The sequence below is a fragment of the Talpa europaea genome, assembly GCF_964194135.1.
Source record: "Talpa europaea genome assembly, chromosome: X".
Classification (NCBI taxonomy): Eukaryota; Metazoa; Chordata; class Mammalia; order Eulipotyphla; family Talpidae; genus Talpa; species Talpa europaea.
In genome coordinates, this window is record NC_140081.1 from 3592780 (window position 1) to 3608972 (window position 16193).

Consider the following 16193-nt stretch of genomic DNA (forward strand, 5'->3'; position numbering starts at 1 on the left):
GGGACAGGGGAGGTGTCATTTCCTCCAGGTGAAATGTGACCAGACGGGCAGTTGGCCCTTTGGGGGGGGGGGCAGGAAGCAGCCTAGGGTGCGTACCTCGTGCCCGTCCTTGCTGACGTTGTCTTCGGCGTGCCTGGCCACAATGGAGAGGAACTGGAGCAGGCGGTGGAGGGTGTCGCAATTGCAGGGAGGTAGCAGGTAGATGAGGAGCTGCAAGGTGCCCAGCTGCTCCTCTGGCTCCAGCACTAGGCAAGGCAAGAGAGGGGCTCGCGGTTAGTAACTGGGGAACTCGCCTCTTCAAGCTCTGAGGAGAGCCCCACTCTCAGCTGTCTTCAGAAAGGGGTTCTCAAGGCAGGTCATATCACATTTCCGCGCCCACCCTCCCACCTCTGTAGCTGTTGGGCTGCGGGGGATGACGAGGAAGGAGGAAGTTAGACCTGGGAGCTGCGCCATCTAGAGGCGGCGTCGGAGCCGGGCAGAGCGCCCGGGCTCCCTGACTCATGGCTTCAAGGATTGCAGCCTTTCATTCTTGGAAAATACTTGGTAACAAGAATGGAAATGGGGAACGTGCTAAAATTTGAGTTACTAACAGATTTGAGGCTCTTTTCCTGAGCAATAAACACACACGGGATAGACTTTTCGTGGGCAAGAACCGAGACACGGCACAACGGCTGCGTCTTCTCTCTTCCGTGACCCTATTGCAATCCTGGCATCACAGGAAGCGCTATCTGGAGGCTGACAGGGCTGTGGCGTACTCTCCGGTCCCTTGCGCTCTTCTCCCCCCTCCCCAGGAGCTGTATCTACAGCTCTGAGGCAGCCACATCGACAGCCCTGCCTCGGGTGATGGCTTCTGCGGCCCGCTCCCGGCCCCGCGGCCTGCCTCCCTGTCTCACCCGGGCCCAGGGCCCTCGCCTTTCTTGTCCTAGAAATTCAAAGTCATATTTAGGCACCGACTCACTGAGAACCCTCTAAATTACTCGAAAGCAGCCATTTATAGCGCTTTCTACTCTGCTGGGGTCACTTGACAGCCTCCCGGGTCCTCTTGGTGACTTCATTCATTTTATTGCAAATTTCTTCTTGCTAACTCTCCCCAGGGTAAACCTCAGACAGTTCTCCAAATCAGCCCACTCATTAGAGCCCAACAAATAAGGACCGAAAAGTCGTGGGGAAACACCAGCGCAGGGTTCTGCGGAGGCAGGGACCCCAGGAGGCCAAGCCCCGCCAGAGGCCACGGTACGCACGGAGCGTGTTGATGAAGGCCGTGTACAGCTCCCTGGTGAGAAGGGGGTCCGGCATGTCCCTCAGGAACTCCTTCAACAAGGCAGCCACGTCATGAACGCTGTGCTCTTCCTCCAGAGAGACGTCAACCCCACGGTCAAATTCCTCACGTAACTGGAAAGAGAAAGGTTTGAGCGGAAGTCACAACCGCCCGCAGCCTCAGGGCCCACCCAAGAAGTGCGGGGACCCAGCATGCAATTGTAACAGGGTGGTCCCCAGGAAAGGGGGAGGTTCCCTGCCCCACCCAAGGGAGGGTGGAGCTGAGCAGGAAGAGGAGAAGCTGAAGAAGGGACTAAGGAAGGAAGCTGGATGGAGCCAGGAGACCTGGAGGAGGCGCGTAGAGCCTAGAGACACGTAAAGAAACTGCGCTTGTCTTTTGGTCGTGGACTGGGTGACACAGATGTGGGTGAGACCCGTGGGGAGGTGACCATGGCAGCTTTTATCTTGATGTTGATTTTGCTCTTTTCCTTCCGGACTTGTCCGGTTGTTTGTGACCCTTTGCTGTGGGTCCCCACTGGAAGATGCTTTAGACTTGTAGCAGGCTTTGGGGCCTTGTTCTGGGCCGATCCCATATGAATGGACTTTTACCCACAAGGGGACGGGTAACTTTGGGTGCTTCATTTAGAAACTAGACTCTTTGCCTTACCTGTATTGTTTCCTAGTTTTATTAAAGTTCCTTCCCATTAAAGTCTCCTATGTTTTGTGTTGATGCGGCGGATGGCAGAACCCACTTAGAATAGACAGGTTTGCGGGGTTTGGGCTGCCCCTCTCCCTGTCCTACAACACAGTGGGCAGCAGTGGGAAGTGTGTGCAGACCCTGTGGAGACGCAAACACACCTTGCCTCCATCCACAGAAGCTCTGCACCCCCCCCAGCATATATGAACGTGTTCATATATATGTTTACATGTGTGATTAAATAAGCCTCCGCGGGTTTCCTGTGAATGATGCAAGCAAGGGGCTGGATGATGACCTCCAGAATGCTGGAAGAGCTCAGGGGTTAGGTCAACTGTAAATGTGGGAGGGGGCACCAAATCTGTTATAGAGCAGTTTTGCGTGTCAGCAATCCTACCGCACTGGAATTTTGACATTTTACAGAAATACTCAACAAGAAAGCAAAGAGGTTTTCCTGCAAACAGTGAAATTTAAAGGCCCGATAAGCCATTTGTGACTGTGGCTTAATAGATGACAATGACTAAAAGGCACCTCAGACTTGCTCAAATAGCCTTATGAACAATTCCCAGGATTCCCTGCCTCTATCATCATACTTTGCCTAGTAGCATTCACAGCAACAGGAAACCACAACAGCATGAAGAGGGGCATCCTAACTCTACACCCTACCTTCATCGCTGGCAGCCCAACTGCTCTTATCGTTCTCTGCTGTAGAAGCAATTAGGTGTGTTTACGAATCTACTCTATACAACAAGCTTCTAGAAGAGTCTACTTGGTGGATCATTCATTCATCCTTTTATTCCAAAGACACTTTCTGAGTCTCAGGCCTTGGTCCAGGTTCTCCAAGATGGTGGTGAATAAAGAGGCAAGGGCCTTGCCCATGCCCAACTACGAGGCTGAAAGGGGCTGGCGATCACCTGGTATTCTCACAAGTGACTACCTCTTCATTTCGTGACTGCTGTTTTGAGGAACAACAGGGGCTGCTATGACTGGATAAAGTGGTGAACTGGAACTTATTTCATACTAGAAATCCAGTAGTCATCAATTACATTTTCATTGGATAATCAAATAAATTTCCATGCAAAGGTTTCCCCCTTGCTGGATATAGATAAAACTGACACGTTGAAGCTGACACGCACCGCCTCTACCTGAGGAGAAGAGCCACGACCCCCTGGATGGCTCACTGACTCAGCAGCTCATGGTTTCCATCAACACCACTCCTACTGGGAACCATCCAGGACACCATGTTGCTTTTCTGAGTCCCCACACATGTGGGAGAATGGACAGTGCAAAGAGCTTGCTCCAAAGGATGTTCTCTTGAATGCATCACTGGTTAAAGGGTGTGTGTGATCTTGAACGAAGTTCCTGGATCACTCTATGCCTTGCAAGAAGTAGGTAAAAGAGAGACTCATGCTGGCGGGCAGCTTCGGTGAGGTATTGTTGGTGAAAATAGCCTGCACTCCTACACAGGCGAGAGGCCTTAGAAATGCTACCACACTATCTTCCTTCCTGCAAGCCTTCTTGTGAAATGTTAGATGCTGTTCAATAGTCTCCGGTGTGACTATTAAAAATAAAAACCAAGCAACCCAACAGAAAATAGACTTCTCTCGAAGCCCGTGTTATCTGGACAAAAAGGCTATATGAGCAGATTTTTTTTTTTTCAGTTTGTTTCAATCATAGGAGCAACTGTCATTCCTTCAGCTTCATCCCAACTAACAACTATTTTCATTTTTTAAGTTGAGTTCCTTACTTTCTTCTGTTCAATCCATGAGGGAAAAGAACATTTTAATTTTCTTTCAGCCCACAAATGAATTCCTTTCTCAAAGGATAGTTTGCTGTTAACGAAGTCACCACTCACACAGGCGCCTGGCCAGGTCAAGGCACCTATTCCTGAAGGTCTCATGTCAAACTTCTGTTGCAAGAATGTTGCCAGGGCTGACAGAAACTAGGGGAGACAGTCTACAGGAAAAAATAAATTGGGGGTCAATACTTCCATGGAAACTTCCTAAGAGTTATTTGAGGAAGCAAAGCTATAAAATTGCATCTTATAGGCAGAGGCTGGTAACGGAATGAATCACCCGGCATCTGAGTGACGGTGCTATGCAGTTGTCTCTGATATCCTCACACTCTCTGATTCTCCTGCTGTTACAGTTTCAAGAGCAGGTTTATAAGTTATCTTGTATGGCTGTAAACAACATGGAAAGCCCCAGACAGTTTGCTACCAAATGTTTGATCCTAACTCTACCACAACTTTTTGAGCTTCTGAGTTGTGCCTTTGACTCTTGGGATTCAATTATACTATAACTGGTTGAAGGGTACAGAAAAGATATTCAGACATGAATCTGCATAAGCTGGAACTCTACACAATGTGATGCAATTGAAAATTTAGTGAACGGCCAATGCAATCTTCACTTTCCACTTACTTGTCTCACTCTCTTTTTTGAGCTTCCAACTCGGAATATTCCCACTGTTTGGAGGCCTGCAAATAAGCAAACAAAGTCAAAATCCTGTTTTCGGACTTGAAACCCTGCAGGAAATCAAATAGAAGCAGAACAGATGCTGCCCGTGCTCTACAACACACAAGGTAATAGCAACTTGACCTCAAAAATTACTACAAATTTTTAAAAAAGAAAAATCTGTTATGTGAGAATATGTATTGCTACACCTACTTCCATGTGAAAAATAAAATTTCCTTCATTACTCAGAATAATTACTTAAATGTGAATGTTATATGAATTTTTAGTTCATCAAATTTTGAAATAGGTATTTCTAGTTTTACTGATCACAATTAAAACTTGTATTTCTTAAACGATGTCTATAAAATGCAGAAAAATAATATATTTTTAAAAATATTGGATGAAGAAATAATTGCTTTTAATATTTTGGTTTCTTTCTTTCCTGCCTTTTTTCTATGTAAAGCTGAAATCATACTATTCATGTGTATTGACAGACAGATAAGAAAGAATACTATTGCTTTTGCTCAACATTATCGCCACAAATGTTTTTCTGCCAGTAAAAATTCCTTGTAAATGTCATTTAAAATGGATTCAAAATACTCTATTGCATGAATGTACCACAATTCACCTCATAGTCCCCCCGGAATGGTGAATAGGTCCCCCCGCCACATACTCGCTCTGCTATTTTAAGTGACCCCTTAATGAAAAACTCTGCACACAGGTCTTAGTTAACATTCCTGATTTTCTTAGGATCGTGTCCTAGAAGTGGAATGATGGGGTCAATGAATAAAAAAGAGTTATCCAACCTAAAATGTCAGTCGTGTCAGGTTGAGAAACCCTGCTCTAAAAAATTAGGTGTCTTAAGACAAATCCTATCACTATTGTACATGTTGCATTTCAACAATAGCCCCTTAATATTTTTAATGTTCCAGTCAACATAAGGCTTACAAGCTGTGATAGGTCAGTATGCCTTCCAGCTCCTCAAGCTACATGTTTGCCCCTCTCTGTTTATAATTTTTCTTTGTAATTAGTTTGATGAAGAAATGACACTGGTTTCCTACTGCAGATTTCCCTACAGTCGGGGTTTGGACACTCTTTGGGGGCATTTATATGTTCCCCTCTCCCCTTTATTTCTTGTGAAGAAATAGTTAGGACCAAGGCTTTCTCTGATACAGGTTGATTTGAGGAGCAAGGAAATTTCAGAGCTGCCATGTATGCACTTCCCGGACAGGTCACACAATGTCTGTGCGCCCCCCTTTCCTAGGCAAGCCGTTGGCCGTCTGCTGATGGCCAGCGGCTGCACTTAATCTCCAGTGGCGCTTCATTTTCTCTTCACTCGGCTACCCAGACAGGAGGACAATGCCAGCTTGGAGCTGCCAAAGGCCATTCTGAAGCCACACGAGACAGGTGGTGCACGTAAGGCCGGCAACAGGACGTACAAGCTCCCGGCGCCACTTACATCCTGGACCCAGCTGGGCCTGAATCCAGGCAGGCATAACTCTCAGACTTCCCGTAGGTAAATGGGATTGGGGGGGCAGTTTTGTTCAATCTTGTTTTATCTGGTTCTTTTCTCTTGCCACTGATGAGTATAATATACACTAAAATTGGAAAGAATTTGAGTCTTTATAATATTATTTCTTTCCATGCAGAAACAAAGTAAACATCTTCATTTGTTTAAGTCATGTTTTATGTCTTTTGGTAGAGTGTTGCAGTTTTCAATCATTGCAGTTTCTTACTTCTTATTGCAGGTATTCTGGGGGATTATAGTTTTGATATTAATATGAATGCCTTATTCTGTTGTAAAGGACAAAACTGATTATTGCTCTCACAAAGCCAATGGGTATCTTTTTGAATATTTATTTTATGGTCTTGCCAGGTTATCTATTAAGTATAAGACTTTTATATTTGGTTTCCTGGGACTTTTTAGTTAGAAGAGATAACATCTATAGATATCTAACTGACCAGTTCTCTGTCTTATAAGTATTGTCCTGAAGTTCCAGAATAATTGGAGAGAATCATGGTGAGAGCCTCGCTGTGGCTGATTTCACAAGCATTGGTGCTTTGTCCTTGGTTGGGATTTTGCTTCACAGCTATTTTCAAAAGACTTTTGTACCCTCTTTCTTGCTGCCATCAATTTGTCTGCCTCACAACTGAGTCCAACCCTTAGTCAAATGTATTGTTGCTACCTCTCTGGGAGCTTGGGAACAGGATAGCCAGTTTATCTGGGATCAAATATCAAATACAGAAACATATTTCTTCACTTCCAAAATGAGCCAAAACTAAGTATGGGCCTCAGAAGTTGTGCAGTGACTCGCTTAATTGATGCATATAAAATACGCAGACTCCAAGGGCAGCTACTATTGTATACAGAGAAGTAGGCCCCGACCAAACCAAATGAGTCTTCTTCTATGCAAAATTGTGTATAATATAATAGCCGGTCATAGACATTTTAATATTGGCAGCATTTATTTTCTTATTCTCGGTTGGTTTCTGAAGAGTTGAAATTTCTACAGAAGTGAGATATCGCACGGAAGCATTTTCTGCACAGGTGGGACTGCGTTTGGCAGAATTCCTCTAGGCTGTTAAGAAACGCCCCGATTGCTGTGACATTATTTCCTCCATTATAGTACTTTTCCACTCAGTAAAAGTGACAGTGATTAAAAAAATAACCACTTAATAATCGATTGCTATAATTCCCATGTCTCTCAATTGATTTTAAGCTGTTTTATGTTTGTGTAATTAATTCACATTTAGGCACATCAAGTGATACCTTTCAGACAGCCGATGCTGTTCTCCAATATATGCCTTCCAGAATTTTCCTCAAAAAGAAACAGTGTAGGGATTCAGGAACCGTAACCTAAGATAGTCACTGGTGAAAAACAGGTGTACATCAAAAAAGGCAGGAGACGTGACAGTGCTGTGTCCTGTCCTGGAATCAACAAGATCGCTGCCTTTCTCTTCTTTTCATCAGAAACTGAAATGGAAATTGGCTGTGGGGAACTCAAGTAATGAGGGCAGGCATAATAAGCAGGAGGCCCCACCCTAAAATCAGCCTAAATTCCAGAAACATAATGGAATTTGACTTTCTGTTGAGTTGTCTGTTTTCTTTTGGTTGAAGTGTGTGTTTCTGGGAAATTGAAGAATTCTGACCTGATGGTATAGAGAGCGTTTATTTGGGTGAAATGTAAGTGGGTAAGGGTGGTGAACATGAATGGTGGTGAACAAGATAACCGACCAATACGAATTTTGGAGAGAATGAAATGATCTGCTCTCATTTTGAAACTGGCAAACAAAGTCATCTGAAAGAGTTGTTTTTGAAGTTTGCTTTTTCCCTCATTGGTTGAAAGTGACCATAATTAATATCTGTCTGAATTCAAATTGTCTCTGATTTTCCCAGAGCTATTTGGTGGAAAACCACAGAAACCTGGAATAGGAACAAGGTCTCTTAAACTACCCAGGTTATCTCCCCAAAGGTCCTAAGTAGCCTTGTAACTATTCCAAAAACGAAAGTGAACTGTCCTGCTTCTCAACAAACTTAAAGGAAATGCTATTTTACAAATTATGAATCATGAAAATTTATTTTTAAAAAGGAAATAAAAAGGACCTACTAAGTTTACTTTCACAAAAAGTTACTCGACCTGGCATGGGTTGTTACATGTTTGGAATGGGAGTTTTTACATTTATTCTTTAAAACACTTAGTTGCCTCTCTGCATTTGTCCTCCCTCCCCCTTTATTTTAAATTGGACAAATGTGTAGTGGGGATAGAGCTCTTCCTTTTGGATTTTCCTACCAATAAGCTCTTAGGAACCGAATTTTGACACCACACCACCAACATGCACCCTCTATAGAGAAAGATGATAGTTATATAATAAAAGGATGTGTCTCTTCTATCTCAGTGACATCTAGGCTGGATTCACAGACCTGAACTGTGCAGTTGCTAAGCTCTTTTTAGGAATAATTCTGTTCAAATAATGCTGGTTGAACAGCCCCATTGTGTTGTAATGATACTAAGTGTTGGGAATTCAAAATGACTAAGACCTTTTTCTCAACCTCCAGTTTACCTTCCAAGGAGAAGAGGCAGAGACTAATGTGCACATCCACACACATAAAACTTTGCATAAACAAATAAAATTTCAATACATAGTAGTTTTATGAAGTCACCCAGATGTTATCTGGTGATTGCAATGAGTTAGGAGGTGTAGTTTTTTTTTTTAAATCAAATCCCACTTTTAGTACAAAGACATAGATGAGAATGTTCATAGTAGTTATGTCTAGAGGGCAGCCTTAGAATTTTCTTTGCTCTTCTGTTTCTTTTTTCTTTATTACAACAAACACATTATTTTTATAGTAAAGAAGCAACCAAAAAACTTTTCTTGTGTCCATAAAATGCATGCTCATACTATAGCCAGAGAGTGTGGAAATGGCAGCTGGATATCTAAAAAGGGGTCTCAATTTCAGAGATATTTTTTAGGAAACTATGCAACATTTTTAAACCAACATTCGAATTGTAATGGAGTCACCAAAAGGGTTGAGAAGAAAGCTTAAATGAACACCTTTCCACACAAACGCAAGCAGCAAGATCAAAACCTGCTGTCAAACACAAGGTATTTCCTATTCATGCAAGGAATGGTTTTCAAATCTTTTCTTTTTTTTAAGAAGCTGGACTCTTATTTGGGAAAGGAAGCCCCGCGGGTAACCTTAGTGTGTAATAAAAGAGAAAAGCGGCTCAGCTCTGGCAGGAGTCCTGAGGACAGACCCAGGCCACCGGCTCTGGCCCTTCCCCAGGCCCTTGCCTCCAGGGTCACCTCTGAGGACACTTGGGGGCTGAGCAGTCTGAATGCCATCAAGTCGAACCCTCCCTCCAATCTCGGTTAGCTCAGTGATCTCTTAAACAAATATTCACATCTGTAAAGTTTCTTCACGAAGGAAATTTCAGCCCAGAGCCTGATCAAGTGAATACAGACTCGAAATCAGGAGCTTAAATGGGTGATGCGTGAAGAAATGACAGACTTCAGTGCTGGGTGGCTGACAGACAGGTCTGCTTACCGTGTTTTTCTAGATGTTGACAGCAGCTGTCCACCAGCCTGGGGACCTGTCTGTAGATGGGATTCAGACTGAGTTTCTTATCTCTGGCCTTTTCTTTTTTATTTTGAGCCTCAGCAGGCAAGGAGAGCTGTAAAGCTTCTAGCAGTCGAGACTGATTGTCATCAAGATCTGTGATAGAATCCACTGACATTGCACCCTGCAAATTATACATACACAAGAATGACGAGTGCAGACGGAGTAAAGAAAAAACAGCTGCTATCCAGTAAGTGCTTTTGCCTGCTTGATTTAACCCTGCTTGATTTATGCTGCTTATCTATCAAAAGGAAAAAAAAAAAACACCACCTTTGGAAAGAATCAGACTAGCGGGCGAGGTAAGGTAACAGCAGTTACTTTCAACAATAGACATTTCCCAAATGGGAGACAGGAGATGGCAAACACATCATTAGCATATTTGGCCCACCACTTCATTTCTAGAAACATGACAAAAATCACATACACTGTAAATGAGGTCAAGCGAGAGAAATCTAGTAAATAGAAAAAAAAAAAAAAACCTGTGACTCTAACAAGTATATTTTAAAATAGGAGGATTCCATACAACAGTTTTAGTCTGCCCCCGCCCCAAGCAGCACAGAAGACTTTATTAGAAGTGGTCCCAGGAGACACCTGTGGGGGGCAGGGGAGGAAAAATGGTAGGGAAGGCAGCCCTTGAAGAGAGCACCCCGGGGCCTGTGACCCCTGTGGGCTCAACTGCCTGGGGGCCTCTGGGAGAAAATGCAGATCAAGCACCTCAGAACTAACTATCCCTGCTAAGGTATGAGGCAGCTGGGCTGTCAGTACCCCAAGTCCCAGCATCATTGACAAAGGGCAGCTTCTGGAGGAGGCAGGGAGGTGACAAGAAAGCCTAAGCACTTGCCACCTCTCATCTTTGGGGGTGCATCTGGCCACCAAGGCAAGCCCTCAGCAAAGAGATGAGAGTTCCGGCATGTGGGGGTGGGTGGCAAGCTCGGGATGGTGAAGGCTGAGGGGAAGGGGCAGGGAGGATGACGCTGTGCACGCCTAGCAGGGCCTGGGCAGAGGAGAGGGCATTTGGGAGGGGTGCTGTCTGGGCCTCAGCTTCCCAGAATGCTACACGAAAACGTAGCATTTTGGAACTGTGGCTTTACTCGCGCAGTCTCAGAGCCAGTGACAGGACTGGAAGGACAACTCTGTCGTGCAAATTCAAATGTTCCATCATGGTGTCATTTGTTCATTTTGAGATACAGCTGAAGCCTCAAAAAACACCAGTTGCTCCCCCTTCACCATGGAGCAGTCCTGAGCACCCGAGGCTGCTTGGGAAGTGTGGATTTTAGAAGTGTCTGGGGTTTAAATGTGGCGGTCGACAATGGCTGGAGATGACAAAGATTTGGGGTCTCCAAGTGACAGGCAAAGGACAGACGCTCTCTCAGCAACCTGGGAAGTTCTAGAACTGCCTAACAATGGACTCCGCCATCATCGACACAGTTTGCCTGAAAACTCAGCTTTCCTGGCTTGAAATGCTAAATTTAAAGTACCAAATAATAGCACAGTGCCCCAAACAACATACTCATTTAACAAACGGTGCTGTGTTGTTTTAGCATCAATTTAAAGGAGTGTGGAGATATATATATATATATATATATATATATATATATATATATGGATATGTGTGGATATAGATGGTTATAGTGGAAGGAAAAAAGGAGAAATATTGTTTACGAAAGCCAGGAGCAAATCCCCTTGGGAGATGAAGAGATGAACAAAAATACCTGGCCCAGCCCGAAAGCCTCCTGCAGGAGCGATGGTGATGATGGTGTAGAATGTTCAGGATATCGTGGGGCAAGGGTAACCAAGCAGGGGCACTGGCAGCGTTGAGAGGGGCCAGGGAAAGGCTTTGAGGCTGTGCCAGATGCCATACGGCCAGAGCACATGCTGCCTGAATGGGGCTGTTGACAGAGGGACATTTCCAGTTTTCACGCAAGCACAGATCAAAGAATGACCTTATAGTTGTCCTAGCATTGGTGTCAGAGAAAACACTGGCCAACTCACCCTTCTTCTGGCCCGAGGAGCCGGTTCTGGGGTATTGGGGGATGTTGACTCATTTGGTGTTTCCGAGGTGGAGCTGAGAGATGAGTTACTGCTTGAGAGTTCTTTGTTTTGTCTTTTATTTCCAAATGGGAGCAGGGAAGCCACGAAATCAGATGCGTCTTTCTGCTCGTCCCTCTGCAAGTCCTGCTTGAGTTTATAGGCCCGGTCGTTGGCGATGACTTGGGATAAGGGCATCCCAAATGCCTGCGGGGTGAATTCTGCAAGCAAAAGAGAAACATTCCCTGTCAGAGAAAGAGCGATGCTGTGCAGACTCTGTCATGTTACAGATCGAAGGCCAGACCCAGGCACATGACTTGCTCTCTGAAGAACGGACTCCCCGGTCAAACACACAGATGACTTCCGTGAGTACAGAGTGGTCAAAGCTTCTGTCTCCAGAAAGCAAGCCTGCATGGACAAGGAGCAAGGGGCTTAGAGGCGGAGGCCTCTAGCGCCTCTCCATGCATCGCAAGAACGTTTCAGAGGAAGGAACTTTATCAGGCATTTCTGCTAGAATAGACCCTGCTGACTGCAGTTTGACCAACTGTCTTTGATGTACATGTCTCGAAAGCCCCCAGAGTTGATGGACCTGAGCCTCTGCATTTATCTCTTCGTCCAACAGACATTTATTGAACTCCTACTGTGTGCCATGTAAAGCTACGTGGTGGAAGGGGAGGGACTTAGGTCGGATCTAGTACCTGCTCTTGACGGGTTCAGAGCGTGTGGGGGGAGTAGACACTCAGATACGTAAATAAGCAGAACAGTGTCCCTCATGTGCGATCATCGAGAGACATGAAGTGAAGACTGAAATTCAGTTAGATGGACACCCTTGGAAGCTTCCAGTAAAAGAATCAGCACAGGAAATGATAATCTGAAAGACCAAGGATTCCCTTGGGAAGAAATCTGCTCTTTCTTCATTGTGCCCCTGGGCCCCCATGCAGCCTCCTGCCAGCTGGGTTGAGGCTGCCAGCCTCAAGGCCTTAGTAGAGTCAAACCTCCTTTCCACACTCTCCATTTTGCATGTAGAAGGGGATGCTTACACTAAATATCCAGGGGACGTTCCAGATTACAATCCATTAAGCCCCCCGGAAGGACAACTTGGAGGCAAGAGCATTGCGCTGCAAAGCAGAGCTTTGTCTGGAGATGTGCAGCTGCACGCCAATCCCTGACACTGCGCACGCCCACCCTCGGGGCCAGACCCTGAATTGGTGCTACGGTAGGTTTGTGCTGAAAAGCATTAATAACTATACTCAATGACAATAATTGCATTATTTCCTGTAGACTCAACATTAGGTTTACAAATGAGAGGCCAGGCTCCCCCTCGCTGTAATAACCCCTATACATAAAACCAGGATGATCAAAGGAAAACAATTCTAAGGTTGTTTGTTCTTTGAAAGAAAAAAGCTAACAGTAAATCAGGTGGAAAGAGGCTCTAAAAGGTTTTCCTCCTTGATCCATGGCAACACTTTTAATTTCACTGGGTTAAAGGCTGAGTCTACAGGAGAAGCAGAAATGGTTCGAGCATAACATGCAGACTGTTTCCAAGTGAAAAATCAAAGCTTCAGCATTTTAGGATTTTCAGGGGATGTTTACAACATTCTATGAACACGCTAGGTGGCACACGATCAGACGAACAGACTACTTAGGCATTTCTCCTTTTTGTAATCAACGTGGACAGTGTAGCCCGGTCCAGTCGACCACTCAGTACTGCCAAAAGGCCTTTTCTTCCACTTGCAAAATGAGAAGCAAAGGGGTAGCCACCAGACCGCCTGCTGTGCAGCTTGTGGGGGGGGTGGGATTGGTTATGTGGATCAGCACTCTCATGTCTGGGGGTCACATCCTCTTACTTACTTGGGGGAACGGCTAGAAACGTGGGCGGTGAGGCTGACAGCCACATGGAACAGACAAACTGTAAGGGGACACTAATGGCAGGAGGACACTGATGAATGTCACAAGTGACACTGCAAATGTCACTTAGGAGATGGGGACTATTGATTCCTCTCCTAGCTGACTTTTCCATATAAAGAAAACCAACCAGACTTGTTGACAGATTTTCAATATCCCTGGGAAAAAGAGGAGAAAACTAGCGTCCTTTGGAATCTGTCATGTTTAATACCTGAAAGTCTCACTTTCGTTGTCTGCTGGAATAACTGAACACACAGTAGCCAGTCACTCTCCCCCCAGCTTTTCTTTCTCTTCCATTCAAGAGAGATCGCCACCTCTACCAGGTTTTTATTTCTCTCTCGGCCTTTTTTTTTTTCCGGGCTGAGTTTGTCTCTTCTTTGTTGGCCATGTCTTAATATCGTGTCTTTCATTTCTCATTGCTTTTTCCTGAGGTCTTTTACAAACTTCAGAAGGGAGATCTCTCCAGGCTTTAAACACACAGTGCAGTGTCTTGTCTCTAAAATTCAAGACTGGATTCCCTGAATAGCACGGCTGCTCAAAATAAGGCTGTTGTGAATTTGAGGGCTCACCACAGGTCTATGGAGCAGACCTCCTTTGATGTGCACATAAGTCTTAGGCTCCCAAGCTTATCTGTAGGTTTAAAGCTCTTATATCAGGAGGGAAAAAGGAACCCACAGGCCATTGACAGTGGCCAATAAAGTCAATGATAGGATTTGAAAACCATAAGGCCTTAGCCAAGAAGCGCCGTGCTGGGGTCAGGGACAAGGTATCTTGTGTTCTAATCTCTGAACACCTCCCAGGGTGTTCACGAAGGAGGCTATTCGCCTGCTGTGCTCAGCAGTGGCTATCTACTCTTGCTCCCCAGGAACAGTGGGGCTGGGGGGTGGCGGCCATCCTCTTTGCTCCCGACTGCCACTTCCAGACTTCCACCTTCCCAGGCGGCAGGAACCCGCTGCCGCAAGGGCCCGCTCTCCTGCTCGTGGCTGTCTTCCGCTGGCGTTGCCCGACTCACGAGCCGAGTCCCAGGCTGCCCTCACCCTGGGCGACCAGGATGTCCGCGGCAACGAGCCATCCGACTCTGTCCTCCCTTGCCGTGAAAAAACATCTCTTTGGAGTTGCTGCCTGGGCGTCTGGCAGCATGACAGCCCTGCTCACGCCCCCCAGTCTGGACATCTAGATAAGGGCCTGAACTTTGTCCCACTAGAAGTTCCCGCTCTGTTCCTCTCGGGGCGCCTGCTAAAATAACCCTGAGCACCCAGCCTGAGGATGGTTAGTGACTTCGGCCCCCACCACCATGTCGGTCGTGGGTCTGCCCCCTGCTCCCCATCCCCTGCGTGCTCACACCTGGGGACAGAGGACTGCCCTTGCCCGAGGCTCACGGCGACATGCCCCCATCCCCGCTGCTCTCTGGGATCTGCAAGTAATAAACCCTGTGACTTGACTTCCTCTGTGTGAGGGTATTGAAATCATGCCTTGGATCCAAATGACCCGGGCTGCCCGAAGGTGAGGGAGCTAGCTCTCCGCTGGCCCCACGTGGGGGGCTGGCGCCTCCTCCTTCAGCAGACCATCCTCTGCAAATTCTTAATTTGATACACCAGCTACAGAACCCCCCACCCCGGCCCCCAAGCTTCCCCTCTTCCTTCCACATGCCACCATCCCCGGCCTCTCCCCAGCTCCGCCCTGGCCCTCATCCTCACCCAAAGTAATTCCACCTCTGGCACTGGGCTTCCTCTGTCCACTCCTGGCCCACCCCACCCCAAGCTCATGGTTTCCACTGCAGTACGGCAGTCTCTTTAAGGACACCGTTCACTTCCTGCTGCTTGCTGACATTTTGACTCAGCTCACTGCTTTTGCAAGCAGACCAAAAGTTGTGCTGTGACCCACGCCATCCGGGGGGAGCTAGCCCCTGCCACCTCTTGCCCTGGGACCCAGCCCCTTGGTTCTCTCTCATTCAACACATTTACTTAGCGAATTCCACCCATGAGAACTGATACTTGATTTTTCTACTGTGATGCAAACTCAAGTTGTATCGACTATTCCATATAGTGCAACTTCACAGCTGTCACAGAGTAACAGAGTCAGAGAGAGAACAACACTTGGCATGATGTGATTTCAGCATAAAGAAATATCCCCAGATTTGATGTCAGTAAATATATGGCATAATCTGAAAACTTCCTGTGGAAAAGAAATCTGTCTCCCAGACGACTTATGTCACTGTAAAGCTTATTCCCAGGGTGCTCTGATTAGGAGCCACATTAACTGTAACTGGAACCAAGGAGCTATTTCTAAACCTTTCCCCCCAAAAGTGACTTCTCTTTGACACAAGAAGGAAATTTCACGAAGTTCTGAAAGCTTTAAAAAAATAGTTTTGGGTTGCCATGCAATTTAACTAAGAGATATGAAGAATTTGTATTATTCTGTATAAAAAATGTTTTCTGAACCAGCATCAATTTTGAATTCGTTTCCACATGGAAATCAGAAGTCGTATGGTTAAACGGCAGCAGGGACACAAGAACGTCACGTGATCTGCTGTGAAATAAAATGAAATAAAATACAGGACATGATTCATTCTGATTGAATCAATTAATAGACCAGCATATCAACTCTTTAATGAATCACTCTTTATTGGGAGAGCAATTCGATTCTAAAAAGCTGCTACCATCTATTTTTAGATGACCTAACCCGAGCGGTCTCTTAGAGCTTCCTGTTTTCCTTCTTTTGCTCTTGGATTCCAGTG

General features: G+C 45.7%; 1 protein-coding gene across 2 annotated transcripts in view; it reads right to left on the minus strand.

Moving 5' to 3' along the window:
- The window catches only part of ARHGAP6 (Rho GTPase activating protein 6), a gene marked incomplete at its 5' end in the record, with an annotated part of 377711 nt that overhangs the window by 31794 nt on the left and 329724 nt on the right, over positions 1-16193 (minus strand). For both annotated transcript variants that reach the window (XM_084258737.1, XM_084258738.1), the window contains 5 exons: positions 97-245; positions 1242-1392; positions 4372-4427; positions 9452-9647; positions 11516-11772. In XM_084258737.1, the coding sequence (XP_084114863.1) occupies positions 97-245; positions 1242-1392; positions 4372-4427; positions 9452-9647; positions 11516-11772 (809 nt within the window). The remainder of the gene's footprint in view (positions 1-96; positions 246-1241; positions 1393-4371; positions 4428-9451; positions 9648-11515; positions 11773-16193) is intronic.